Source organism: Bos grunniens, chromosome 14 (genome assembly GCF_055505025.1).
Source record: "Bos grunniens cultivar Pamir isolate PY7600 chromosome 14, Bosgru_T2T1.0, whole genome shotgun sequence".
In the NCBI taxonomy this organism is placed as follows: domain Eukaryota; kingdom Metazoa; phylum Chordata; class Mammalia; order Artiodactyla; family Bovidae; genus Bos; species Bos grunniens.
This window is the reverse complement of record NC_141178.1, coordinates 83668149-83696102: the sequence shown is the minus strand read 5'-3', so window position 1 is coordinate 83696102 and position 27954 is coordinate 83668149. Positions and strand designations below refer to the sequence as shown.

General features: G+C 53.2%; 1 protein-coding gene and 1 long non-coding RNA gene across 6 annotated transcripts in view; one reads left to right on the top strand and one right to left on the bottom strand.

The window, feature by feature from the left end:
• ARHGAP39 (Rho GTPase activating protein 39) overlaps positions 1 to 27954 on the top strand; it is a 58420-nt gene that overhangs the window by 26655 nt on the left and 3811 nt on the right. For 4 of the 5 annotated variants that reach the window (XM_086337971.1, XM_086337976.1, XM_086337975.1 and 1 more), the window contains exons 4-7: positions 1960 to 2043; positions 12086 to 13442; positions 15068 to 15629; positions 25261 to 25353. In XM_086337971.1, coding sequence (XP_086194097.1) covers positions 1960 to 2043; positions 12086 to 13442; positions 15068 to 15629; positions 25261 to 25353 — 2096 coding nt within the window. The remainder of the gene's footprint in view (positions 1 to 1959; positions 2044 to 12085; positions 13443 to 15067; positions 15630 to 25260; positions 25354 to 27954) is intronic. The other variant, XM_086337974.1, reaches the window with a different exon arrangement.
• Positions 185 to 4246, bottom strand: LOC147359879 (uncharacterized). The gene is made up of 2 exons (XR_015141323.1): positions 3682 to 4246; positions 185 to 3014 (listed from the first exon to the last, which is right to left on the bottom strand). It is a non-coding gene; the product is annotated as an uncharacterized LOC147359879 (long non-coding RNA).

Sequence of the window (27954 nt, the reverse complement as noted above, 5' to 3'; positions counted from 1 at the left end):
CCTCAGTGCTGGGAAACATTCCTGTCTCCCTTTGTATTTACGATCATCTTAGCTAATTGTGGGCATTCCTTCTACCATTCAAGGCCTGGAGTTCAAGCTCCTCAGAAAACCCAGGTGGCTTTGCATGCTTAATAGACTAGTTCAGTGTGAACATAATGTTGGTTTGCACTGAGACACCAGAACATTCACGTGACTGGCTTTATTGCGCTGTTCTGGAACCAGTAGTGGAGCTCAGAAAGCGTGTCTCCTGTGTGGGAATGGGGATCTTGCCTCTTGTTCCAATTTCGGCAGTGTGAGAAGGAGATGCTGAAGAAGCTTTATGCTGCTTGTGACTCAGACATCCATTGTCATCAAAATGACTGTTGCAGTCTCAGTGTCTCATATAAGCACTGTTTGCCTTATAATTTTAGGTTGAATTCATTGAGAAACATTGTCAAATCTAAAAAAACCCCTCACATTCAATGTTTGATGATAGTAGTTGAGAAGAATCTTTTCTCAAAGAAAAAATTTCAGTCTAGGCCATGAGTTTTTTAAACATTGCAGCAAAGCTTTCTGTATCCAAGCTTTTAAACTGCTGTGTGGTGGGTCAGATTGGGATACTTCCCTTCTGTTCCTGACACAAACCTGTGGGACCATTGACGACCGAGTCCAGGAGGGCAGAGGATGCTGGCGGCCTGTGCGGCTGCCTCACAGCTCACGACGGGCTGCTGAGCTCCTGTCTGCTGCTGGGGCTCACCGTGCCCCCTCAGCGCCAGCCTGCGCCCTGTGCTGGCCCCCAGCGCATGTTTTAAGCATGGTCAGTCGTGACAATCTCAGCTGCACTGCAGGCTGGACTGAATAGTGTTTCCTCAGTTTTTTGGTAGTGATTTCACCTGCAGGCGTTCTGCAGAGGTGACGCGTGGAGGCCAGTTCCCCAGTCCTGTCGCACTCAGCTGCGACCCCTTAGTGCAGCAACAGCCTGGAGTAGTGCCAGGAGCCCCGGCACCCCCGGGGCCCCGCTGCCGAGCGCTCTCACTGTCCTTCCCTCTCCCCAGCACTGTCCGTGCCTCAAGGCTGCTGGTCTAAAGCAAGCCTGTTTCCTCTGGACACGTGCCTTCAGCTGCCGTTGTCGGCGTAGTTTGATACTTGTCCTCCGTGAACAGCGTGGTTGCTCTCCCTGCTGGGCTAACAGATGAGCTGCTGGGAAGCACATGTGGTGTGAAGGTCCCTTCCGTTTTCATTAAAGTAATTCTGCTGCGACGAGATTCCCGTCTTGGGCTCTGACCGCTGTGCACCTTGCAACCCTCCAGTGGGGCCGTGTGTCTGCCTGGCCCAGCGGCACAGAGCCTGCACGCCGGCAAAGGCAGAGCTGTCCAGGCCCCCATCTGTGGCCGGCAGATCGGCCGTGTGGGGGCACTCAGGCTGCTGAGTTGTGGCCGCACCCGGGACCTGTGGTGTGCTGAGTGGTGTGGCCACACAGGACTGTGTTCCCATGATGTGCTCCTGACAGACACTGGAATTTGAATTGCATGTAAAAAATTCATTGCCCACTTGCTGTACAAAACCAGGCACTGGAGCTGGATGAGGCCCACTGGCTGTAGTCAGCTGCCCTCCAGCCTGAAGTGGAGTGCAGGCTCCCCACCATGGCCAGCCCAGGGGCCCTGGCGACCAGGCCCGAGCCCTTCTGTGCCCCACTCCATGCCCCCTGGTCCAAGCCCAGCCCGGAGGCCACTGGCCAGAGCTCCAGCTCCTTGCTGGGCCTGGGGCTGTCCTGGGTGAGGCAGTGGGCTCCATCGGGGCATCGTGGGAGGGGGCAGTGAGGGTGCAAGAAACCCTGCCCAGGTGCAGGCAGACCTGTGGGAGGACCTGTGGTGAGAACCAGAGGGCTGCACTCATTCCGCGGCGTGCAGCGTAGACCCGCTGTGTCTCTAAGCGGTTGTACTTCTGTTCACGTCTCCTGTTCACTCTGCTGCATTTCAGCTCCTCACCGTCAGGAGTGCTCCTTGAGAAGGACTACGAGGTTTACCGGGACTACAGCGTGGACGGCCACCTTCTCCACTGCAGGTAGGCCCTGCCTCAGGCCTGTCCATCTCCTGGCCGGGGGTGGTTTTCCTGGCAGCTCTCGGGTGAGCTGGAGAAGGGTCTGGCCCAGCAGGAAGTGACCAGCTGGATGTGCAGAGCGTGCCAGGCCCTGCCCTGGCCCGTGGGACACAAGGAGAGGCTGTTCGGCCACTGTGTGGTGTGGAGTACTGTTGTGTCCATGGTACTGGCCCTGGTGGATCCCTTGGAGGTTCCTTAGTGTGTGGTCCCCCCCAGAGCCCCAGGCGCATCGGAAGCGTGGCTTCCCAGGCCACATCGGGAAGACTGGTGCCCACCAAGTGGGGCAGGGAGGCTGGCTGCCCTCGGGCCTGGGTTGGCCTTGCTGGGTGTTGGGGTTTCTAGATTCAACGCTCAGGACCCTGGGCACAGCAGCAGCAGGCTGAGCAAGGGCCTCCCCTGGGTTAGCTCGTGTGTCCAGGCTGGAGCAGGCACCTCATCCATAGCTGATGGGGGATGGACGGGGTGCCGGGCCTCTGGAGGTGGGGATTTGAAGCGCGAGGGGCCTTTGGCAGTTTGCTCAGTTTAGAGATCGAGACTGGGTTTGTTGATACAGGGAGGGATCTAAGCCTGCCTGGGCCAGCAGTGCGGCTGTGTCCACGGGTGTCCTCACTGGTCACCGGGAGACTCGGGTTTGACTGGGGTTTGTGGGCACAGAGCTGATGTGGTCTCGTGGCCTGTGAGCGGGGCCCACATCGGGGGCAGAAGCTTCCCTCCGAGGCAGTCCAGGTCCCGTTTCCTGCTGCTCTTCCAGGGCGCTGAGCATGGAGCAACGCTGCCCTGTTGAGGCACCTCCAGAAACAGGCAGGAGGTGGTGGGAGGGGTCTTTCCCCTGGGTGTCTCCTCCCCAGCAGAGCCAACAAGGAATTGGGGCTGAGAGAAAAGGCCGGGCCTCCTCCTGGGTCTGCGGGTGGTGGTGAGGGGCTGCGGGGGTCGTCCTGTGGGAGGGAAGGTGATCAGGGGCTGGGAGAGAAGCACAGGACTCTGCCTGGGCCTTGGGGCGCTGAGGGGCATCGTCTCTGGGCCGCTGGGGGCGCGTTTCCTGAAACAGGCCGGCACCCGCCTTCGTGCTGCCCTGTGCCTGCCTCTGCCTTGGCTCCCTCCTATCTGGTTGCTGCAGCCCTGCCCGCATTTGGTGGGCAGTGGACCATGTGCAGTGTCTCCTGTGTGCCCCTGCTGAACCAAGACCATGATTTTCCACGCGTCCTGCTTTTAGTCCTCGCAAGATCTCGTGAGGACTGGGGTGGAAGTGGGAGGTGATGCCCCACAGCCCAGGAACTACAGGCTGGAGTTCAGCCCTGGATCTCTCAGACTCCAGGGCTGGTTCTCCAGGTCTGCGGGCACGCCTGCCGTCCTCTGCTCTGCTTGGCTGGCCTGTGCGGCTGGCCAGGAGCAGCCTCTGGCAACCAAGAGCTGAATTCCCAAAGGGAGCCTGCCTCCCGAGCCCTGCTCGCTCTTACCCTGGTTCTCTCAGTCCTGCCTTACCCACGGCCAACAGTTAGGACTTGTGGCTCAGTCAGAGGACAGAGGCACAGGACCAGAGTACACAGTTCGTTTCTTTGGATACTTGGGATTTCTACTTTCTGTGATGGTGGATTCACTTACCTGAGACCAGCCTGTACAAGAACAAAATAGACGAAATTTCTGCAGGCATCAGAGATCCACAGAGGAGCCAAGACCTGTGGCCGTGGTCTGACAGCCGGTGCAGTCCAGAAGACGTGATTCTGCCTCAGGAGCCTCAGAGGGGACAGGAAGGCTCTGAACAAGGCTGTGCACACAAGCTTGTTAACCTTGGCAAAATAAACCAATTCCTTAAAAGATACAGTTTACCAAAACTCATAGAAGAAGAAATACACAATCTGAATAGGTCTATATCTGTTAAAAGAGATTGAATCAATAATTAATAATCTTCCAAAAAAGAAAGCAGAAGTTCTGAATGGGTTAACTGGTGAGTTCTACCAAACATACATGGAAGAAATTTTATGAGTTCTGTACAATCTCTTTCAGAAGATAGATGCAGAGGGACTACTTTCTTGTTCTGTGAAGCCAGTATTACTCTAATATCCAAATCAGAAAAACACAAGAAAACTACAGACCTGTCTCTCTCATGAACATAGATGTAAAAATCCTCAAAAATATGTTAGGAAATCAAATCTACCAATGTATCAGATCAGATCAGTTGCTCAGTCGTGTCTGACTCTTTGCAACCTCATGAACTGCAGCACGCCAGGCCTCCCTGTCCATCACCAACTCCCAGAGTTCACTCAGACTCATGTCCATCGAGTCAGTGATGCCATCCAGCCATCTTATCCTCTGTCATCCTCTTGCCGCCAATCCCTCCCAGCATCAGAGTCTTTTCCAATGAGTCAACTCTTCGCATGAGGTGGCCAAAGTACTGGAGTTTCAGCTTTAGCATCATCCCTTCCAAAGAAATCCCAGGGCTGATCTCCTTCAGAATGGACTGGTTGGATCTTCTTGCAGTCCAAGGGACTCTCAAGAGTCTTCTCCAACACCACAGTTCAAAAGCATCAATTCTTCGGCGCTCAGCCTTCTTCACAGTCCAACTCTCACATCCATACATGACCACAGGAAAAACCATAGCCTTGACTAGATGGACCTTTGTTGGCAAAGTAATGTCTCTGGTTTTGAATATGCTATCTGGGTTGGTCATAACTTTCCTTCCAAGGAGTAAGCGTCTTTTAATTTCATGGCTGCAGTCACCATCTGCAGTGATTTTGGAGCCAGAAAAAGAAAGTCTGACACTGTTTCCACTGTTTCCCCATCTATTTCCCATGAAGTGATGGGACCGGATGCCATGATCTTCGTTTTCTGAATGTTGAGCTTTAAGCCAACTTTTTCACTCTCCACTTTCACTTTCATCAAGAGGCTTTTGAGTTCCTCTTCACTTTCTGCCATAAGGGTGGTGTCATCTGCATATCTGAGGTTATTGATATTTCTCCCGGCAATCTTGATTCCAGCTTGTGCTTCTTCCAGTCCAGCGTTTCTCATGATGTACTCTGCATATAGGTTAAATAAACAGGGTGACAATACACAGCCTTGACATACTCCTTTTCCTATTTCGAACCAGTCTGTTGTTCCATGTCCAGTTCTAACTGTTGCTTCCTGACCTGCATACAGATTTCTCAAGAGGCAGATCAGGTGGTCTGGTATTCCCATGTCTTTCAGAATTTTCCACAGTTGATTGTGATCCACACAGTCAAAGGCTTTGGCATAGTCAATAAAGCAGAAATAGGTGTTTTTCTGGAACTCTCTTGCTTTTTCTATGATCCAGCGGATGTTGGCAATTTGTTCTCTGGTTCCTCTGCCTTTTCGAAAACCAGCTTGAACATCAGGAAGTTCACGGTTCACATATTGCTGAAGCCTTGCTTGGAAAATTTTGAGCATTACTTTACTAGCATGTGAGATGAGTGCAATTGTGCGGTAGTTTGAGCATTCTTTGGCATTGCCTTTCTTTGGGATTGGAATGAAAACTGGCCTTTTCCAGTCCTGTGGCCACTGCTGAGTTTTCCAAATTTGCTGGCATATTGAGTGCAGCACTTTCACAGCATCATCTTTCAGGATTTCAAATAGCTCAACTGGAATTCTATCACCTCCACTAGCTTTGTTCGTAGTGATGCCTTCTAAGGCCCACTTGACTTCACATTCCAGGATGTCTGGCTCTAGGTCAGTGATCACACCATCGTGATTATCTGGGTCGTGAAGATCTTTTTTGTACAGTTCTTCTGTGTATTCTTGCCATCTCTTGTTAATATCTTCTGCTTCTGTTAAGTCCGTACCATTTCTGTCCTTTATTGAGCCCATCTTTGTATGAAATGTTCCTTTGGTATCTCTGATTTTCTTGAAGAGATCCCTAGTCTTTCCCATTCTGTTGTTTTCCTCTATTTCTTTGCATTGATCGCTGAAGAAGGCTTTCTTATCTCTTTTTGCTATTCTTTGGAACTCTGCATTCAGATGCTTATATCTTTCCTTTTCTCCTTTGCTTTTCGCTTCTCTTCTTTTCACAGCTATTTGTAAGGCCTCCCCAGACAGCCATTTTGCTTTTTTATATTTCTTTACCAATGTATAAAAAGAATTATATATCATAACCAAGTGAGATTTATCCTAGGTATGCAGGGTTGGTTCAGCATTTGAGAGTCAATATAATCCATTACATCAGTAGGCCAAAGATGAAAAATCATAGCTCAGTTGGTAAAGAATCTGCCTGCAATGCAGGAGACCCCAGTTCAATTCCTGTGTAGGGAAGATCTGCTGGCGAAGGGATAGGCTACCCACCCCAGTATTCTTGGGCTTCCCTTGTGGCTCAGCTGGTAAAGAATCCACCTGCAATGTGGGAGACCTGGGTTCGATCCCTAGCTTGGGAAGATCCCCTGGAGAAGAGAAAGACTACCCACTCCAGTATTCTGGCCTGGAGAATTCCATGGACTGTACAGTCCATGGGGTTACAAAGAGTTGGACATGACTGAGCGACTTTCACTTTCACTTATGATCATATCAACAGTTGCAAAAAAAGCATTTGGTAAAATCCAACAGCCAACCTTAATTTAAAAACAAACTCAGTAAAGTAGAAATATGTGTGTGCTTAATTACTTCAGTCCCATCTGACTCTTTGCAGCCTCATGGACTGTAGCCCACAAGGCTCCTCTGTCCATGGGATTCTCCAGGCAAGAACATTGGAGTGGGTTGCCATGCCCTTCTCCAGGGGATCTTCCCAACCCAGGGCTCAAATCTGTGTCTCTTACATCTCCTACATTGGCAGGTGGGTGCTTTACCACTAGTGCCACCCAAAAAGAGAGGAACTCCCTTAACTTGATGAAGAATATCTGCAAAAAATTTACAGCTAACATCATACTTAGTAGTGAGAAGCTCAAAGCTTTTCCACTAAGATCAGAAGCAAGGCAAGGGTTTCCCTTCTGACCTCTGGTGCTCAGCATTGTATTGGTGCTCTTTGCTAATGCAGTAACACAAGAAAAGGAAATACAGAGTATACAGGTTGGGGAGGAAAACATAAAACTGTCTTTGCTTGCAGATGACTTGATCACCTATGTAAAAAACCTTAAAGAATTGGCAAACTCCTAGAACTAAGTGGTTGTAGCTAGGTAGTAAGATATAAGCTAAATATGCAAAAGTCCATTGCTTTCATATATACTAGCAACGAACAAGTGGAATATGAAGTTAGAAACAGTAGCATTTACATTGGTATCACCCAGAATGAAATACTTAGGTGTAAATGTGACAAAATATGTACAAAATCTATGTAAGGAAAACTGTACAATTCTGATGAAAGATATCACAGAAGAACTAAACAAGTGGAGGAAGGACTCCACTCTTTCCAACTTGACCTGTAGATTCCATGCAGTCTCAGTCAGAATCCCAGCAGGTGGTTTTGTGGATATTGACAAAGCAATAATTAGATTTCTCTAGAGAGGCAGAAGACCTAGGACAGCCAACACAATATTCAAGGAGGACAAAGTTGGAGGAATAATACTACCTGAGTCCCAAGACTCCCTGTAACGCTGTTGTAAGCAAGACAGGGTGGTGTTGGTAAAGAATAGACACATTAATGGAATAGAATGGAGAGACGACCAATCAGTTCAGTCGCTCAGCCGTGTCCGACTCTTTGCGACCCCGTGAATCGCAGCACGCCAGGCCTCCCTGTCTATCACCAACTCCCGGAGTTCACTCAGACTCACATCTGTCAAGTCAGTGATGCCATCCAACCATCTCATCCTCTGTCGTCCTCTTCTCCTCCTGCCCCCAATCCCTCCCAGCATCAGAGTCTTTTCCAATGAGTCAACTCTTCGCATGAGGTGGCCAAAGTACTGGAGTTTCAGCTTTAGCATCATCCCTTCCAAAGAAATCCCAGGGCTGATCTCCTTCAGAATGGACTGGTTGGATCTCTTTGCAGTCCAAGGGACTCTCAAGAGTCTTCTCCAACACCACAGTTCAAAAGCATCAATTCTTCGGCGCTCAGCCTTCTTCACAGTCCAACTCTCACATCCATACATGACCACAGGAAAAACCATAGCCTTGACTAGATGAACCTTTGTTGGCAAAGTAATGTCTCTGCTTTTGAATATGCTATCTGGGTTGGTCATAACTTTCCTTCCAAGGAGTAAGCATCTTTTAATTTCATGGCTGCAGTCACCATCTGCAGTGATTTTGGAGACAACCAATAGACCACCATGAATATTATCAGCAGACCTTTGATGAAGGGGTAAAAGGAACGCAGTGGAGCCAAGATGGTCTCTTAAGAGACGTTGCTGGAACACCTGGACATCCACATGCAAGAAAGTGAATCTGGATGTAGACCTTACACCCTTCATGGAAATTAACTCAAGATGGATCACAGACCTGAATGGGAACACAAAACTATCTCCTAGAAGGTAACAGGAGAAAACCCAGATGACCTTGGGTTTGGCAATGACTTTCTAGGTATAACATTAAAGGCACGATTCATGAAAGAAACAATTGATAGGCTGGACTGTGTTAAAATTAAAAATTTCTGCTCTGCGAAAGACGAACTAGGAGAAAATGTTTGCAATAGACACAAATGATAAAGGACTGTAATCTGAAATATACAAAGAATTCTTAAAATGCAGCAGTAAGAAAACAACCTGCTTTTAAAATAGGCCAAAGAGCTGAACAGACACCTCAGCAAAGAACCTATACTGTTGGCACAGAAAAGCATGTGACAGATGCTCCACATCACTTGTCAGCAGGAAATGCAAAGTGAAACAAGAGTGAGATACCTCTGCAGGCCTGTTAGAGGAGCCAGAAGGCGGACACACTGACACCAGGTGCTGGCGAGGGTGTGGAGCAAGGGAACCCGCGGTCAGTGCTGGTGGGAGCACAGGAGGCTGCAGCTGCTAAGACTGAACACAGGGACTTCCCTGGGGTTCAGTGGTTAAGAATCCCCCATTCCAAGGCAAGGGGAGTCAGGTTCAGTGTCTGGTTGGGAAACTAGGTTTCCACATGCCACAGAGCAGCTAAGCCCGTGCACCCCAAGTACTGAGCCCATGCACCACAGCCGCTGAGCCCACGTGCCACAACTACTGAGCCTGTGTGCCATGACTGGAGGACGCCTTTGCACTGCAGGGAAAGATCCAGCATGATGCAATGCAGATTTCATGTACTGCAACCAAGACCTGACTCAGCCATAAATAATAAATATATTCTTTTAAAAACCTGAATATACTCTAAATGATTTGGCAGTACTACTCCTTGGTATTTACCAAAATGAGTTTGACATTTTATGTTCATATCAAATCCTGCACACAGATGTTTTTAGCATCTTTATTCATAGTTGCCAAAACAAGGTGTCCTTCGGTAGGTGAATAGAGAAGTAAACAGTTGTCCATCCAGACAATGGCTTATACAACACTAAAAAGAAATGAGCTGTCAGCCGTGAAGAGTCACCGAGGAGCTTAAGTGCATGTCACAAAGCGAAGACACCAGCCTGAGAGCCTGCACACTGCGTGATTGCACTCCTGACATTCTGGAGTCAGAGTATGTAGGTTTTCAGATTGCCTTTTTTGGAGGCCAAAGATTTGCTCATTGATTTGGCTTCAGAGATGCCTCCTATGGAGACAGTGAAAAGATCAGTGGTTGCCAGGGATTTGGGGAGGGGGATGAACAGACAGAGCATGTGGGTTTGGGGGGCAAAGAAAAATGCTCTGTACAACACTACAACGGTGGATACGTGTCTCTACATTTATGCAAACCCACAGAATGTACAACAGTAAGAGTGAGCCCTAATATCAACTAAGAATTTTGGTTGATTATAATGTGTCAGTGCTGGTCCATCAGTTGACAGTAGATGTTCTGTCTCTTGCGAAATGCTGATAATCGGGGAAGCTTTGTGTGAGTAGGTGCAGGGGGTACGTCGGAAATGTACATTTTTTTCTGCTCGGTTTTTCTGTGAACCTCAAAGTACTGTTAAAAAAATTTAAATATCAATAGATATTCTAGAACTGAAAAAAATATAATAAGAAAACTAAGAACTCAGTAGATGGACTCTTAAAAGGTTAGTAAATTAGACGGTAGATCAGAAAAATGTCTGCAGTGTGGAGAGTCCAGGGGATGAGAAGCACAGGACACAGCCTGAAACTTTGTGGAGCTCAGTGCAGAGGACAGCACCTGACTCCCAGAGAAGGAGAGAGGAAATGGGATGGAAGTAATATTTTTAAAGATATGGTCAGGAGTTTCCAGAAATCATAAAATATGTCAGACCACAGACTGAAGAAGCGCTATGAAGCAGACACTGACGCAAAGGTTCCAGATGTAGAAGGAAATGTACAAAGTGAAAGTCGCTCAGTCACGTCCGACTCTTTGTGACCCTGTGGACTATACAGTCCATGGAATTCTCCAGGCCAGAATACTTTGCCCTCTCCAGGGGATCTCCCCAGCCCAGGGATCGAACCCAGGTCTTGCGCATTGCAGGTGTATTCTTAGAAGGAAGTCTTTAAAGCAGCTGGGAGTTTCTTGAGGGGGCAGTTGGAAGCGGGGAGCCTTGCGCACTGCTCCGGGCCTCTTGGTCTGCCGTGTCATGGCTGGTACAGCTGTGGGACGTGGGGCTGACCGTTAGTTGGTGGGCACGGTGTGTGATCAAGTCCCTGTATCGCCAGGGGCAGTGTCTCCGTGTTGTCATCAGGCAAATGAGACTCAGAAGAGCCTGAACACCCCTAGTGCCCCCTGCTAGGTGGAGGGGCCAGGATCTGGGCACACAACTCCCTGGGGCCACAGGTGCCCTTAGGAACGGGGAGCGGTTTTACCATCTTGGTCCAGGTGCGGAGTGCTGAGCGTGGCAGTGGGCAGTGCCAGCAGGGCAGTCAGCCCTTCTGGACTCATGGGGGCCTGTGGTTGGAGTCCAGGCCCTGAGAGGTGCTGCGCTGCGGGATGATCGGCTGTGTTGCGGGAGTGGGGAGGGTGCTAAACCCAGGATTCCAAAGCCACAGAGGCCTCTGGGAGCCCTCTGGTCCCCGGCGCTTCCGTCCAGGAGTGGTTCTGTGCCTGGTTCTGGCCTGGGACCAGAGCAGAGCCTCTCACAAGGGCCCTGGAGGAGCGTCCCCATGGGCAGCAGTAGGAGAGCCCCCTGGAGGGCTGCCGGGCTGACCTGGGAAGTGTGTGAGGAGGGCTCCCAGGCCAGGGGGCAGCTGCTCCAGGCTGCACGACCTGGGGTCAGGGCCTCAGCAGTGAAAGGTTCACAGCTCATCACAGCACCCGGCAGTACCAGGCCCCACAGCCTGCAGCCCCTGGGGCAGCTCTGAAAAGGACAGTGAGAGACGACCAGGCCTTCTGGGCTGACCTCACACACCCGTGAGGTCAAGGGGGGTGGTCATGGGTCCAGGCTGGCGAAGGGGTCAGATTTCCACCTCACCCCGGGAACCTGCCCCCACCAGACTCCCCTCAGGTAACCTGCCCCCCCCAGGACCTTCTCAGGTAACTATTCCCTCCAGGACTCCCCCCAGGACACCCCCAGGTAACCTGCTACCCCCAGGACCGCCCCCCCATGTAACCTGCTCCCCCCAGGAACCCTCTAGGTAACCTGTTACCCTCAGGACCCCCCTCCAGGTAACCTGCTCCCCCCAGGGCTCCCTCCAGGTAACCTGCCCCCAGGACCCCCCCCCCCCAGATAACCTGCCCCCTGGCCAACTCCCCAGGTAACCTCTCCCCAGAACCCCCCCAAGTAACCTGCTCCCCCCAGGACCCCCCCCAGGTAACCTGCTCCCCCAGGATCCCCCCAGGTAACCTCCCCCAGAACTCCCCCCAGGTAACCTGCCCCCGCTCAGGGTTCCCCCAGGTAACCTGCTCTCCCCAGGACTGCCCCCCACATAACCTGCTCCCCCCAGGTAACCTGCCCAGGACTGCCCCCCGCCCGCAACCTGCTCCCCCCAGGGCTCCCTCCAGGTCACCTGCCCCCTGGCCAACTCCCCAGGTAACCTGCCCCCCCAGGACCTCCTCAGGTAACCTGCTCCCCACCCCCTACCAGGACCTCCTCTCTCCGCTGGAACTCGGGCACCAAGGAGCGCATGCTCATCAAAGTTGCCGACAGGGAGCCCAGCTTCCTCTCCCCCCAGGGCAATGGCTACGCCCTGGACAGCCAGCCTGGGGGTCGCTCCCGCAGGCCCTCCGGAGGACAGCACTCGCCCAGCCTGCAGACCTTCACCCCTGATGCGGACAGCCCCGTCTTCTTCCCGGAGCGGAGGCCGTCACCTTTCCCGAAGAGGGCTGAGCTAGGGAGCTGCTCCCCGCTGCTGGCCCAGCCCCGCCGGCCCGCTGGAGACTCGCAGCCTTCCTCACCACGCTACGCCTACGAGCCCCCCCTCTATGAGGAGCCCCCCGTGGAGTACCAGGCCCCGCTCTACGACGAACCCCCCATGGATGTGCAGTTTGAGGCCGGCTCGCCCCGGCGGTCTCCTGGCCGCAAGCCACCCAAGGCAGCCTCTGCGTCGCCCTACCAGCAGCTGGTGCTCACCAGGCAGAAGTGCCCCGAGCGCTACCTGAGCCTGGAGTACAGCCCTGCCGGCAAGGAGTACGTGCGGCAGCTGGTGTACGTGGAGCAGGCCAGCTCCAGCCCCAAGCTGCGGGCAGGCCCGCGGCACAAGTACACGCCTCACCCGGGGGGCGGCTCACTGTCTCTGCAGCCCAGCCCCTGCCTGCTGCGTGACCAGCGCCTGGGGGCCACGTCCTCGCTGGGGGTTGTGTCTGGGGACTATAGCAGCATGGAGGGGCCCGAGCTGCGGCCCGCCCCACCGCCCACGCCCCTGCCCCAGGCCCAAGACGATGCCATGTCCTGGTCTAGCCAGCAGGACACCATGTCTTCCACGGGCTACTCCCCCAGCACGCGCAAGAGGAAGAGCAGGAACCCCTCCGTGTGCCATGCTCCCAGCGCCCCGCCCGCTGAGGGCCCCGGGGACTGCGACCCGCTGAGCCAGCAGCCCCTGACGGATGAGCGGCCTCTGTGTGGACCCGGCCTGACGCCCATAAAGCGCACAGAGGGGGAGGCGGGGGACGGGGAGGGCCACCGGGGCCCGGCTGAGCCCTTCCTGGCACAGGCCCGGCTGGCCTGGGAGGCACAGCAAGCCCACCTGCACATGAAGCAGAGGGGCAGCTGGGACTCGCAGCAGGATGGCTCGGGCTACGAGAGTGACGGGGCGGTGCCGCTGCCGATGCCCGGGCCCGTGGTGCGTGCCTTCAGTGAGGATGAGGCACTGGCCCAGCAGGAGAGCAAGCACTGGCAGAGGGGTGCTTTGGACAGGCTCGCCTTCCCGCAGGTCCTGCTCGAGAAGAGCGTCTCCGTGCAGACCAGCCTGGCCTCCCCGGAGCCCTACCTGCACCCCTCTCAGGTAGGCACTCACAGGCGGGTCCTGGGCAGGGGTGGGGCAGGTCAGCACCCCGAGACGTGTGTGGCCTCACAGTTCCTGGCGGGCCTGAGGACAGACGGTGGATGGCCGCCGGGGTCTCCACCAGCACAGAGGTCTCACCTCGGCTCCTGCTAACTGGGGAGCCAAAGGCACATCCTGATTCCAGGACGCAGAGGCAGCCACCCGCCCTCTGCTCCCTGAGCCTCTGCCTCCCACCTATGAACAGGCACAGTGAGAAGCTGTGCAGGTGGAGTGCCGGGCCCTCCTTGGTGGCCAGAGACTCCGGGGCCAGGCTCCTTAGGTGCACCCCCAGCCCTGATGCAGAAGACATGCCATGCCCAAGAACCAGGACGTCTTAGGTGGCCAGTGTTCCCTGGGGCAGGGCCACCTTAGTGTACTCCAGATTGGAGTGTTCAGAGCAGCGTCTCTGTCTGTGGCTTGTAACACAGGAGGGCATCAGGACAGACGGGCAGGGCAGGGGCAGGTGGTGGGTGGGGTGTGGGCAGCTGCGTCCTGTGGCACCCAGCTCCCAGCCTGATCTGGACGGAAGGACACGTGGGCTCTGAGGGCCTGACTGAGGTCCATGCCAGGTGCTGCCGGGTGAGGTGGCTTCCTGCCCCAGGGGTTGGGGAGGCTGTGCAGGTGTGGGCACGACCTGCCAGGAGAAGGAGGGGCCGGGGGCATCCCCCGTGCCTCTGATGCCTGGGAATCCTTGTGTGTTTGTTGGGGAGGTGTGGCAGTGGCGGCCCAGAGAAGGTTGCGTTCCTCTGTCAAGCACGGTTGGCATCTGGGGCTCTCTGTGTCCTTGAGGGGCTGCCCTTCCCACTTGAACCGGCAGAAGCCACAGCGCTCTCCCCCTTGCCCACCCTCACGCATGGTCGGCCCCCTGCCTGGGGGGCCGTGTGAGTCCGGGACGCGGTGTCCCATGGGCCACACGAGCTCCTCCTACTCCCAGACTGTGCTGGCCTCCCGACCCTCGGTCTTTGGACCAGGGTGGGTGCCTCCCAGAGGCCGAGCCCCCAGGGAAAAGTTGGTCCCGTCTCAGCCTCGTGAGGCACTTAGACCAGGGTGAGGATGGCGGACCATGGGTGGATGGGCAGACAGGTGAGGACAGCAGACATGGCTGAGGCGGGCGGACAGGGGTGAGGAGGGCAGACGGGTGAGGAGGGCGGACATGGACTGAGGCGGGCAGACGGGCGAGGTGGGCAGATGGGTGAGGAGGGTGGACATGGACTGAGGTGGGCAGACGGGCAAGGTGGGCAGACGGGTGAGGAGGGTGGACATGGACTGAGGTGGGCAGACGGGCAAGGTGGGCAGACGGGTGAGGAGGGTGGACATGGACTGAGGCGGGCAGACGGGCAAGGTGGGCAGACGGGTGAGGAGGGTGGACATGGACTGAGGCAGGCAGACAAGTGTGAGGTGGGTGGACAGGGGTGAGGTGGGCGGACGGGGGTGAGGAGGGCGGGCATGGACTGAGGCGGGCAGACTGGGATGAGGTGGGCAGAGCTGAGTCCCAGGCCTCTCTCCTCCAGCAGCGTTTGGGCCTATGTGGGGTGGGGGCCACACTTCTCCACTGACTGGCTCATGTGGGCCCCTCCGTCCCCCAGTCTGAGGACCTTGGCACCTGCGCCCAGTTCGAGAGCAGCCGGCAGGCCCGGAGTGTGATGCCCAGTGCCAGCTGCGTGTTCCCCACCTTCACGCTCCGCAAGCCGTCCTCGGAGACAGACATCGAGAACTGGGCCTCCAAGCACTTCAACACCCACACACAGGGCCTCTTCCGGCGGAAGGTGTCCATCGCCAACATGCTGGCCTGGAGCAGTGAGTCCATCAAGAAGCCCATGATCGTGACCAGCGACCGCCACGTGAAGAAAGAGGCCTGCGAGGTCTTCAAGTTGATTCAGATGTACATGGGCGACCGGCGCGCCAAGGCAGACCCGCTGCACGTGGCCCTGGAGATCGCCACCAAAGGCTGGAGCGTGCAGGGCCTGCGGGATGAGCTCTACATCCAGCTGTGCCGGCAGACCACCGAGAACTTTCGCCTTGAGAGCCTGGCCCGTGGCTGGGAGCTTATGGCCATCTGCCTGGCCTTCTTCCCACCCACGCCCAAGTTCCACTCCTACCTGGAGGGCTACATCTACCGGCACATGGACCCTGTCAACGATACCAAAGGTAAGAATGGCCCAGGCGGGCACTGGCTCTGCCACTGGCTCAGGGGCGGCTGCGGCAGGTCCCCTGCCTGGGCTCAGTGCTGGGCCTGCAGGCAGCAGGCACACACAGGCACCGCCTCTCGAGGGCACACCCTTGGCTTCCACAGGGACACAGGGTCCTCAGGGATCCCCTCTCAGCACAGAGGCCCTGAGGAGAGCCGCTCCAGGTGTGCCGCCGTCCCGGCCGCTGGCTGAGAGATGTGGCTGCATGTCACACCTGCATCCCCACCAGCCAGCGTCTGCTCCCTCCGAGGCCCCATCCCAGTGGCCCTGCCTAATGAGGGCGCTTACTGCATCCACCCCGGCTGGGCTCACACTGTCCCTTGAGGCCATTTCAGGAGGGCTTCTGAGAGCAGCAAGGAGCTGGGCACTTGGCCCAGCACCAGGGCTGAGGTGACCAGTAGGCTGTTGTGGTGCTGTGAACTGAGATGGCCCTGAGCTGTGTCAGGGGTCAGAGGTTGGGAACGTCATAGCAGCAACCTACTGACGGCTGCCTGGGGCCGAGTGCAGGCTGCGTCTGGAGGCCATGTGTCAGGTCTGTGTGGCCCTGACCTGACCTGCGTGGGGAGGACGCTGGGCCACAGTCCTGCCAGCCAGGTGGTGCACGTCCTGGGCCTGGGCCAGCGCCAGGGTGGGGCTGCAGGAGCACCTGCCCGTGCAGCAGCCGTCAGCCACCCTGTGCTCCTGAGTGTCCTCCATGCTGTAGATGGCTTGGGGCGAGTGGTCACCTGGCCTGGCCTGACCAGGGCCTTGCTCCTGCCCAGCCGTGGGTGCCGAGGCACGTGCACACAGTGGGGAGGGCTGCAGGCAGTGTGGGTCCTGGGAGGCGCGTCAAGCACAGGGACCGTCCAACACGCCAGCTGTTGGGAAGCACATCTCGGAAGCCTTGACGTTTTCACTCAGGCGTGTACCTTTGGAAGCATGATCCCTGAACACCACAGACAGGCCTCCCCAGGTTGCTCCCGGGGTGAGGCAGGCGCCCTGGGTCTGTCTCTGTCCTCTCAGACCTTCCCAGGTGCAGGTGGGCCTTCAGTAGCTTCATGGTTCACCTCAGCCTCTTCCAAAAAGGACTTGAAATGTCCCTGCTGTGAGCTGGAGGTTTGGAAATGTGTTTCCACCACTTAGCACGCAGCCTGCGGGGCTCCAGCAGTGCTGCTGAGTGACAGCTGAGTGAGCGGTGGACAGAGGCCAGAGGCTTGGGGCCGGCCCCTCTCTCGCCGGGGCGCCTGTGCAGAGCCGGGCACTGCCCAGCAGGACAGTGCCGCTGGCTCCGCGGTCAGTGAGCCTCTGGCCTGACGTCTGTGCTGTGGGAGCCAGGCGGAATAGAGGCTCAGCCCGGCAGCCATGCTTGCCCAGCCCCGGTGGTCTCTGTCCACAGACCACACTGGGTCTGTGTGCTTCTGCAAGCTGGGCCCCGTGTCTGGGCTGTGGGGTCTGGTCTTACATCAGTGGCACAGGGTTGCCCTCCTGTCAGAGCCCTGTCTCCAGCTGTGAGACCCACTCCTGGGTGAGCACCAGCACAGAAGAGCGGCCTTGAGAGAACGTGGGTGCTGGCCACTGGTCAGGAAGACAGGCCCCCTCAGCCCAGGGGGACGAGCCTGGAAGGACATGCAGTCTGTCCCGGGAGCAGTGGTGAGGGCAAAGCTGAGCTGCTCCCGCACGCGGGGCCTCACCCAGCTGCTCCCTGCCTTGGCCTCAGAAGCTGTAGTTCATCTGCCAGCATATGTGTGACGTCTGCTGTGTGGTCACAACCTCGAGGGACCAAGGTACCGCACAGTGAACCCAAGTTCATGTGAGCTCCTGCCCCCCTGGCTTAACCTCGTCTCATGTGATCACATCTTTGTGCCAACCACCCCCAGGTGACTCACAGCTTGTGTGCCCTGGACCCCCCTGAGCATGCTGACAGCACAGGTGTCCCAGGGGTTTGGCGACAGCACACCAACTGCAGCTCCTGCAGGAGCACCCTGAGGGACGCTCAGTGCAAGCGCCTCTTGCCTGCAGCAGGCGTTTATCCTCTGGGTAAAGATAGCAGGCTGGACACGTACATTTACTTGCATCCCACCTTGAGTTCATGGTAAAAACAGTGAGGGAATCTTTTAAACACAAAAAAAGAAACCTCGCAAGGAAATGTGAAATACTGCAGTCACTATGGAAAATAGAATGGCAATTTCTCAAAAGATAAAAATATAATTAGTATAGGACTCGACAATTCCACTTATGAGTAAATACCCGAAATAATTGAAAGCAGAGACGTGAATAGATATTTGCACACCTGTGTTCATAGCACCATGTTGACAACAGCCAAGAGGTAGAAAGCAGCCAGGTATCCATTGATGGATGAACAGATAAAGTAGAATGTCATCTGTACATACAGTGGAGTATTATTCAGCCTAAATCAGTTCAGTTCAGTTTAGTCGCTCAGTCGTGTCCGACTGTTTGCGACCCCATAAACTGCAGCATGCCAGGCCTCCCTGTCCGTCTCCAACTCTTGGAGTTCACTCAAACTCATGTCCGTTGAGTCAGTGATGCCATCCAACCATCTCATCCTCTGTCATCCCCTTCTCCTCCTGCCATTAATCTTTCCCAGAATCAGGGTCTTTTCAAATGAGTCAGCTCTTCGTATCAGGTGGCCAAAGTATTGGACTTTGAGCTTCAACATCAATCCTTCCAATGACACCCAGGACTGATCTCCTTTAGGATGGACTGGTTGGATCTCCTTGTAGTCCAAGGGACATTCAAGAGTCTTCTCCAACACCACAGTTCAAATGCATCAATTCTTTGGCCCTCAGCTTTCTTTACAGTCCAACTCTCACATCCATACATGACTACTGGAAACACCATAGCCTTGACTAGATGGACCTTTGTTGGCAAAGTAATGTCTCTGCTTTTTAATATGCTGTCTAGGTTGGTCATAACTTTCCTTCCAAGGAGTAAGCATCTTTTAATTTCATGGCTGCAGTCACCATCTGCAGTGATTTTGGAGCCCCCCAAAATAGTCAGCCACTCTTTCCCCATCTATTTACCATGAAGTGATGGGACCGGATGCCATGATCTTAGTTTTCTGAATGTTGAACTTTAAGCCAACTTTTTTACTCTCCACTTTCACTTTCATCAAGAGGCTCTTTAGTTCCTCTTCACTTTCTGCCATAAGGGTGGCGACATCTGCATATCTGAGGTTATTGATATTTCTCCCAGCAGTCTAGATTCCAGCTTGTGATTCATCCAGCCCAGCGTTTCTCATGATGTACTCTGCATGTAAGTTAAATGAGCAGGGTGACAATATACAGCCTTGACGTACTCCTTTTCCTATTTCAAACCAGTCTGTTGTTCCATGTCCAGTTCTTTTGCTTCCTGACCTTCATACAGGTTTCTCAGGAGGCAGATCAGGTGGTCTGGTATTCCCATGTCTTTCAGAATTTTCCACAGTTGATTGTGATCCACACAGTCAAAGGCTTTGGCATAGTCAATAAAGCAGAAATAGATGTTTTTCTGGAACTCTCTTGCTTTTTCTGTGATCCAGCGGATGTTGGCAATTTGATCTCTGGTTCCTCTGCCTTTTCTAAAAGCCAGCTTGAACATCTGGAAGTTCACGGTTCACATATTGCTGAAGCCTTGCTTGGAGAATTTTGAGCATCACTTTGCTAGCGTGTGAGATGAGTGCAATTGTGTGGTAGTTTGAGCATTCTTTGGCATTGCCTTTCTTTGGGATTGAAATGAAAACCGACTTTTTCCAGTCCTGTGGCCATTGCTGAGTTTTCCAAATTTGCTGGCATATTGAGTGCAGCACTTTCACAGCATCATCTTTTAGGATTTGAAATAGTTCAGCTGGAATTCCATCACCTCCACTAGCTTTGTTCGTAGTGATGCTTCCTAAGGCCCACTTGACTTCACATTCCAAGATGTCTGGCTCTAGGTGAGTGATCACACCATTGTGATTATCTGGATCGTGGAGATCTTTTTTGTATAGTTCTTCTGTGTATTCTTGCCATCTCTTCTTAATATCTTCTGCTTCTGTTAGGTCCATACCATTTCTGTCCTTTATTGAGCCCCTCTTTGCATGAAATGTTCCCTTGGTATCTCTTAATTTTCTTGAAGAGATCTCTAGTTTTTCCCATTCTATTATTTTCCTCTATTTCTTTGCACTGATCACTGAGGAAGGCTTTCTTGTCTATGATGAACTGTGGACAGAGGTTCGTGACATTGTACAGGAGACAGAGAGCAAGACCGTCCCCAAGAAAAGTAAATGCAAAAAAGCAAAATGGCTGTCTGAGGAGACCTTACAAAAAGCTGTGAAAAGAGAAGCGAAAAGAAAGGAGAAAAGGAAAGATATACCCATTTCAATGCAGAGTTCCAAAGAATAGCAAAGAGAGGTAAGAAAGCCTTCCTCAGCTTAAATAGGGAAGGAGATTCTGGCACAGGTTACGATATAGATGAACCTTGAAAACATTAGGGTGAGTGAATTAAGCCAGACCCCAAAAGACAAATATATGAATCTACCCATGAGGTCCTTCCCTGTGTGTGTTTAGTTGCTCAGTCGTGTATGACTCTTAGCGACCCCATGGACTGTAGCTCACCAGGCTCCTCTGTCCATGGAATTTTCCAGGCAAGAATACTGGAGTGGCTTGCCATTTCCTACTCCAGGGGCTGTTCCCGACCCAGAGACTGAATCTGCCTTTCCTGCATTTCAGGTGGATTCTTTACCACTAGCACCACGTGTCCCTGGAGCAGTCAAATTCGGAGAGACAGAACAGCGGTGCCGTAGGTTATAAGGAAGGAGAAAGGGAGAGTTGTTTGAGTCGTAGTTTCCACTGGGGAAGAAGCACTGCAGGTGGGTGGTGGTGGTGACACAGTGACACAAAGGATTAATAACCTGAACTGTACAATTGAAATTGTTAGAATGGCAAGTTTTATGGTATGTACATTTTATTATAATAAAAATACTAAAACCCACCAGGACAAAGACGAGGGAAGAGGAAAAACAATCATGTTTTGGAAGCTGAAAAGCAAATGGACAAGTGGTGAAAAACTCATTTGGCAGACCAAGAAACATGGATCCCAAGCAGGTGGTGGGGAAGCTGAAAAGTTGAAGCAGTTGGCAAAGCCTGAGAAGTTCAGTAGCAGGGGCGAGCATCCTCCACAGTGGTGTGAAAGTGGGAGTGACCGTGGCGCTGAGAACAGAGGGCGTAGCTGGAGGTCTGCGTGAGAAACAAAGCAGCCACACTTCAAGGATCTGGGTCGCAGAGCGGGTGTGTTATTTGCTGTCGTGTCCGACTCTTTGGGACCCCATGGACAGTAGCCCACCAGGCTCCTCTGTCCATGGGATTCTCCAGGCAAGAATACTAGAATGGGTGGCCATTGCCTTCTCCAGGGGATCTTCCCAACCCATGGATCGAACCCAGGTCTCCTGCATTGCAGGGAGATTCTGTACTGTCTGAACCACCAGAGAAGCCTAGAGCATCTGGACTCAAATGTCAGCCACTTTTTAAAAATAATCCATATCCTGAGCCATGAAGCAAGTCTCAGTAAAAGTTAAAGAATATGAGTCAAAGAAAGTGTGTCCTCTAACCACAATGGAATTAAACTGACAATCAGCAACACACAGATACCTGGAAAATCCTTGAGTATTTGGAAACTAAACATGATACTGAACAATTCATGGGTCAAATAAAAATGAAAAGAGAATATAGAAAGTATTTTGAACTGAAAGAAAATAGAAACAAAACATGTTAAAATTAGTGTGATGGAGCTAAAGCAGTTCTTAGAGGGAAACTTCCAGCACCTAATGTCTGTACTAGGAAATAGATCACGTAGCTCCTACATTGAGAAATGTTAGAAAGGAGAGAGAGAGGAAATATGCCAAAAGTAAGGAGAAGAAAGGAAATGATGATTAGAGTAGAAATCAGTGAAAGAGAAAACAGAAAAAACCATCTGGAAAATCAGTGAAACAAAAACCTGATTATTTGAGAAGGTCAACAAAATTAACAAACCTCCATACAGACTAACCAGGACAAAAAGACATAAATTACCAGTTTCAAGAACGAGAGATGATATCACTACAGATTCAACAGATGTTGAAAGGATAATAAAAAAAATACTGTGAACAACTTTTATGTCAGTATTTTTGACAATTTAGAGGAAATAGACAAATTCCTCTAAGAACACAGACTACCAAAGATCATTCAGTAAGAAATAGATCAGATCAGATCAGTCGTTCAGTCGTGTCCGACTTTGCGACTCCATGAATCGCAGCACGCCAGGCCTCCCTGTCCATCACCAACTCTTGGAGCTCACTGAGATTCACGTCCATCGAGTCAGTGATGCCATCCAGCCATCTTATCCTCTGTCATCCCCTTCTCCTCCTGCCCCCAATCCCTCCCAGCACCAGGGTCTTTTCCAATGAATCAACTCTTCGCATGAGGTGGCCAAAGTACTGGAGTTTCAGCTTTAGCATCATTCCTTCCAAAGAAATCCCAGGGCTGATCTCCTTCAGAATGGACTGGTTGGATCTCCTTGCAGTCCAAGGGACTCTCAAGAGTCTTCTCCAACACCACAGTTCAAAAGCATCAATTCTTCGGCGCTCAGCCTTCTTCACAGTCCAACTCTCACATCCATACATGACCACAGGAAAAACCATAGCCTTGACTAGACGGACCTTTGTTGGCAAAGTAATGTCTCTGGTTTTGAATATGCTATCTGGGTTGGTCATAACTTTCCTTCCAAGGAGTAAGCGTCTTTTAATTTCATGGCTGCAGTCACCATCTGCAGTGATTTGGGAGCCAGAAAAATAGTCTGACACTGTTTCCACTGTTTCCCCATCTATTTCCCATGAAGTGATGGGACCGGATGCCATGATCTTCGTTTTCTGAACGTTGAGCTTTAAGCCAACTTTTTCACTCTCCACTTTCACTTTCATCAAGAGGCTTTTGAGTTCCTCTTCACTTTCTGCCATAAGGGTGGTGTCATCTGCATATCTGAGGTTATTGGTATTTCTCCCAGCAATCTTGATTCCAGCTTGTGTTTCTTCCAGTCCAGCGTTTCTCATGATGTACTCTGCATATAAGTTAAATAAGCAGGGTGACAATATACAGCCTTGACGTACTCCTTTTCCTATTTAGAACCAGTCTGTTGTTCCATGTCCAGTTCTTTTGCTTCCTGACCTGCATACAGGTTTCTCAGGAGGCAGATCAGGTGGTCTGGTATTCCCATGTCTTTCAGAATTTTCCACAGTTGATTGTGATCCACACAGTCAAAGGCTTTGGCATAGTCAATAAAGCAGAAATAGATGTTTTTCTGGAACTCTCTTGCTTTTTCTGTGATCCAGCGGATGTTGGCAATTTGATCTCTGGTTCCAATGCCTTTTCTAAAACCAGCTTGAACATCAGGAAGTTCATGGTTCACATATTGCTGAAGCCTTGCTTGGAGAATTTTGAGCATTACTTTACTAGCGTGTGAGATGAGTGCAATTGTGCGGTAGTTTGAGCATTCTCTGGCATTGCCTTTCTTTGGGATTGGAATGAAAACTGGCCTTTTCCAGTCCTGTGGCCACTGCTGAGTTTTCCAAATTTGCTGGCATATTGAGTGCAGCACTTTCACAGCATCATCTTTCAGGGTTTCAAATAGCTCAACTGGAATACCATCACCTCCACTAGCTTTGTTCGTAGTGATGCCTTCTAAGGCCCACTTGACTTTACATTCCAGGATGTCTGGCTCTAGGTCAGTGATCACACCATCGTGATTATCTGGGTCGTGTGATCACACCATCGTGATTATCTGGGTCGTGAAGATCTTTTTTGTACAGTTCTTCTGTGTATTCTTGCCATCTCTTCTTAATATCTTCTGCTTCTGTTAGGTCCATACCATTTCTGTCCTTTATCGAGCTCATTTTTGCATGAAATGTTCCTTTGGTATCTCTGATTTTCTTGAAGAGATCCCTAGTCTTTCCCATTCTGTTGTTTTCCTCTATTTCTTTGCATTGATCGCTGAAGAAGGCTTTCTTATCTCTTCTTGCTATTCTTTGGAACTCTGCATTCAGATGTTTATATCTTTCCTTCTCTCCATTGCTTTTCGCTTCTCTTCTTTTCACAGCTATTTGTAAGGCCTCTATTTCTTATCTATTTCAGAAAAATCATATATCTACTAAAGAAATTAAATTAGGACTTTAAAACTCTCCCACAAAGAAAATGCCAGGCCCAGATGGCCTCACTAGAGAATTATCAAATGCTTGCTTGTGTAGCAATTCTTTACCAACTCAGAAAACAGAAGTGGAAGGACTATCTCCCAGTTCTCTCTGTATCAAAATTAGAAAAGAACATTACCAAAAATTTGAAAAAAAAAAAAGCACAGATAGTATCCCTCATGAACATAGTACAAAAACTTAACAGTATTTTTGACTAATTGAATTCAATAATATATTAAAACGATAATGCACCTTGAGTACGTGGGGTTTATCTAAGAAAGGGAAAGTTGGTTTAACATTCTAAATATGAGTCATTGTGATTTGTCATATTAGCAGAATAAAAAAAATCATATGAGCATATCAGTAAGTGGAGAAAAAAGCATTTGACAAAATCCAGCATTCCATTCCTGACAAAAACTCTGAACTGGGAAGAGAAGGCAGCCTCTCCCACCTAGCTACCTGTTTATTTGCCCAAGCCCTGTCAGCGAGGGCAGTGCCACCCCGTAGAAGTGAGCACAGCTGACCAACAGCTCTTGGTCTCTGGCATTTTCTATGAGACAGAACCAGTGCTCTTTGGAGAAGCAACTGATTCTAAGGGTGGGGTTGGGAATGTACATATTGTTGTTCGGTTGCTAAGTCGTGTGCGACTCTTTGTGACCCTGTGGACTGCAGCACGCACGCCAGGCTTCCCTGCCCTTCACCATCTCCCGGAGTTTGCTCACACTGATGTCTGTCGAGGGGAGGAAGTGCTGGAAGGGATGAGGGTTGACACAGGGCTGTGTTAGAGAACACAGCTCCCGGGGCCAAAGCTGGAGCACTGAACAGCAGAATAAAGCATATTGGGTTATAACCCAAAGTGTAATTAGGTAAATAACAGCTTCCCCATCCAGAAGAATTACAAATAATATATGTAGGTAAGAGGGTCCACCGTGATGGGAGGTAGCTCCCACCTCAGTGTGGACCGTGCACCCCAACTTCCTTCTGGAGCATGGGACGGGGGAGGAGGGGCTGTGTCAGCGGTGCCGAGTGGGAGGCGCCCCGACTGGCCAGAGAGGGGAGCCCGGCGCCCCCCCTTGCTCAGCGTCCCCTCAGCCATGTAGGAACCCCACGGCTGGCCTGGGGCCTCCTCAGGGTTCTCCCCACCCCTTCCGTCCTGTCAGCCAGAGGGTCAGGAGCTGACCACAGTCCCTCCCCTCTGCCTGCGGGCATCTTGCTGGCACTTCCCCAGCCACGTGGCCCGGACAGGCCCTCACACCCACCCCTGTCCCGGGAGTGAGCAGGACACTCGCCTTCACCCCTCAAGGAGCCCCGCAGGCTGGGCCGTCACCCACCAGCCACCCGGGGTCAGCCCCGCATGGGGCCGTGTGGGCTCGTGTTCCTCTGTGTTCTGTGGCCTCACCCTCTGTTTGCTCCCCAGTGACCCAGCACATGAAAGCGCTCCTGGAAAGGAACACTAAGAAGAAGTCCAAGTTGAGAAAGAAACCCAAGCCTTATGTTGAGGAGCCGGATGGTAGGGCCTCTCCCGCAGCCCCGGGCGCTGCGCTGCACAGCTCTGCTCTCCGGCTCGGCCGCCTGGCCCCCTCTCTCTAACCACTTCCGGGCTGGGGTGCGGGGGGCACTAACTGCCAGGCCTCCTCCAGAGGGGGCTGAAGCCTGCTTGTCGACAGGGCTTCCTGGGAGAGGCCGCGCCGCCCTGTCTCGGCTTCCGCGGTGCTCGGGACACTCTCCGGTGTGCATGCTGGGCGCACAGTGCGGAGGGGCCTGCTGGAGGCAGCCCCTGGTGTGGGAGTGCCCTGGGGGCCAAGCCGGGCCTCGGTTCCCTGGCAGGGCCCCCAGCACACTCAGGGGTTCCCCAGCCTCCCTCCCCCAGCATTCCCATCCCTGCCCTTCTGGGCCCTGGCTCAGGAACCCCACCCCTGCCCAAGCTCCAGGGAAGCCTTGTTAGCTCAAGGCTGTGTACCCTCCCCCACCAGGAGAGCCAGTGGTGCATTGCTGTGCCGTGAACTGCCCCTCTTGGCACCAATATCCTGGGACTAGCTCCCAGCCTGCCTACACCCAGTTACCCGCACTTGCCCCACTCTTCTTCCTCTGGGAAGTGCCTGGCTGGCTGCTGCCTGTGCCAGGAGAAAGGAGGCAGCTGCCATCTGGGATTCCAGGGCACCCTTGAGCCACTGTTGTCGTGGGTAGGAGCAGGTGGGGTCCTGAGCTCCTGCCCAAGCCAATCCACAAGAGCAGTGCAGCCATGAGCAGGGTTGGGGGTGATCGGAGCCCTGAGTGGGTCAGAGAAGGGAGCCAGACCCTTGGGACCCTGCAGAGCATGTGCCAAGAGGCAGCAGGTTCTGGCCACACTTGGTGGCCTTTGAGGTTCATGGCCTGGGCCCTGGCACAGCAGCAAGGCTCTGGGAGAACTGCTTTGTCAGCCTCTGGACGCGGGGTTCAGAGCAGAGTCCCCCACACCACCAGAGGGTTCCCTGGGCTGAGCGCTGGACATGGGGCTCAGAGCAGGGTCCCCCCACACTTCCAGAGGGTTCCCTGGGCTGGACGCTGGGCACTGAGCAAACACCCCGTAGTCTTGGCCCAGGAGGATGTGCCCTGGGACTCCAGCAGTGGTGGTTCTCAGTTGAGTCCTCACTCTGCCAGATTCCGAGGTCGGCCCTTAATGGGCACCCGTCCCCGTCCTGCAGATACGGAATCAGGCCAGGAAGGGCTGCACCACCAACCCTAGGTGAGAGGTGCAGGAAGCCCCATGAGACCTGTGGCAGGAGGGCGGGGCAGGTCTGCCCGTGGGCCCCAAGCCCAGGGACAGAAGCAGTCACCCAAGGGAGAGGGGGCTTGCACCCAGGATGGGGAGCGGGAGCGCTGCTGCCAGGTGCTCCCAGTGCTCAGGGTGCAGCCCAGGTTCCTTCTGCTTGAGCGCCATCCCTTCTCCCTGAGCCCAGAGCTTGCCCATGTGGGCCACATGGGCCAGGGGTGGAAGATTCCAAGCGCTGTGTTCCAAGTGGGCTAATGGGAGGCAGCAGCTAGGGTCTCTGCCAGGGGTCTGTGGGTCCCCAGGGACCTGAACCAGATTCTTCAGGGTTTAAACATCTAGAAGAAACATTCATTTTCATTCTGGTTCCTCTAAAATAGAACTCCGTCACCAGTTACGACAGCTGTTCCGTGATAACTAGAAATGAAAAGGTTTTTGTGGATGAGACATGTTTGTGTTCTTCACACTGAGGTTCAAGGAGCCCCATGTCCTCAGACATCTCAAGAAACTGCTTCCTTTGAAAAAGACTCTGTGTTTGGATTTGAGGCTTGGGTCCAGAGGCCCCTAGGCAGGTGGCACTCAGCAGAGGCAGAGTCTTACAGGGAAGGGGCCTGACCTGAGCCTGGGGGCACATGGTCCAGCCCCTCTGTCTGTGGCCCGGACAGCCCGGCCCAGGTGGCTCCTCTGTCCTGTTGCTCCTTCCCTTGCTTGCCTGGGCCAGGAAGGATGTGCCCACGTTTCAGACCCTCCTTGGACTAGGTCTCCTCCTAGCCCCTCTCCCTTCAAATCTGGAAAGACCCCAGCCAAGGTGCTCGAGGCCTTGCTCTCGGATTGCTGGCTCTGCCGCCCTCCATGACCACCAGTTAGAAAGCCTCTGTCCTTGAGAAAAAAGACCCATCCTCCCATCACCTTCAGCCCTCAGGCAGAGCCCTGAGTGGTTCTTGCCCAGCGTTGCCCTCCCAGCGAAACCAGGTTCAGGACTTGGGGCATCCACTCCCACTATCCCCCTCTCACATGAGCCAGGCCCTGCACCTCCCTCTCCCTGACTCCCACCCAGGCAGCCTTCAGCCACATGGGCATGGGACCCTGCAGGCTAAGGCCTCTCCCTGAGCTGCCCACGGCCTCCTGCTGGAATCAGAGCTACAAGAAGGCCTGCAGTCCAGCCAACCCAGAGCTCCGTCCTGTGTGACCCTGGGCAGTGGGTGCCGAGTGCCCACAGGCCTGCTGCACACAGAAATCCCCCTTCTCAGGGGTTCCCCAGGCCCTGCCCTATCCGGCCTGCCACTTCTCCAGGGAAACACCGCACCCCCAGCCTGCCCTTACTCGCTAGGGGGAGGGTTGGGTGGGTTGGCAGAGGGCTTC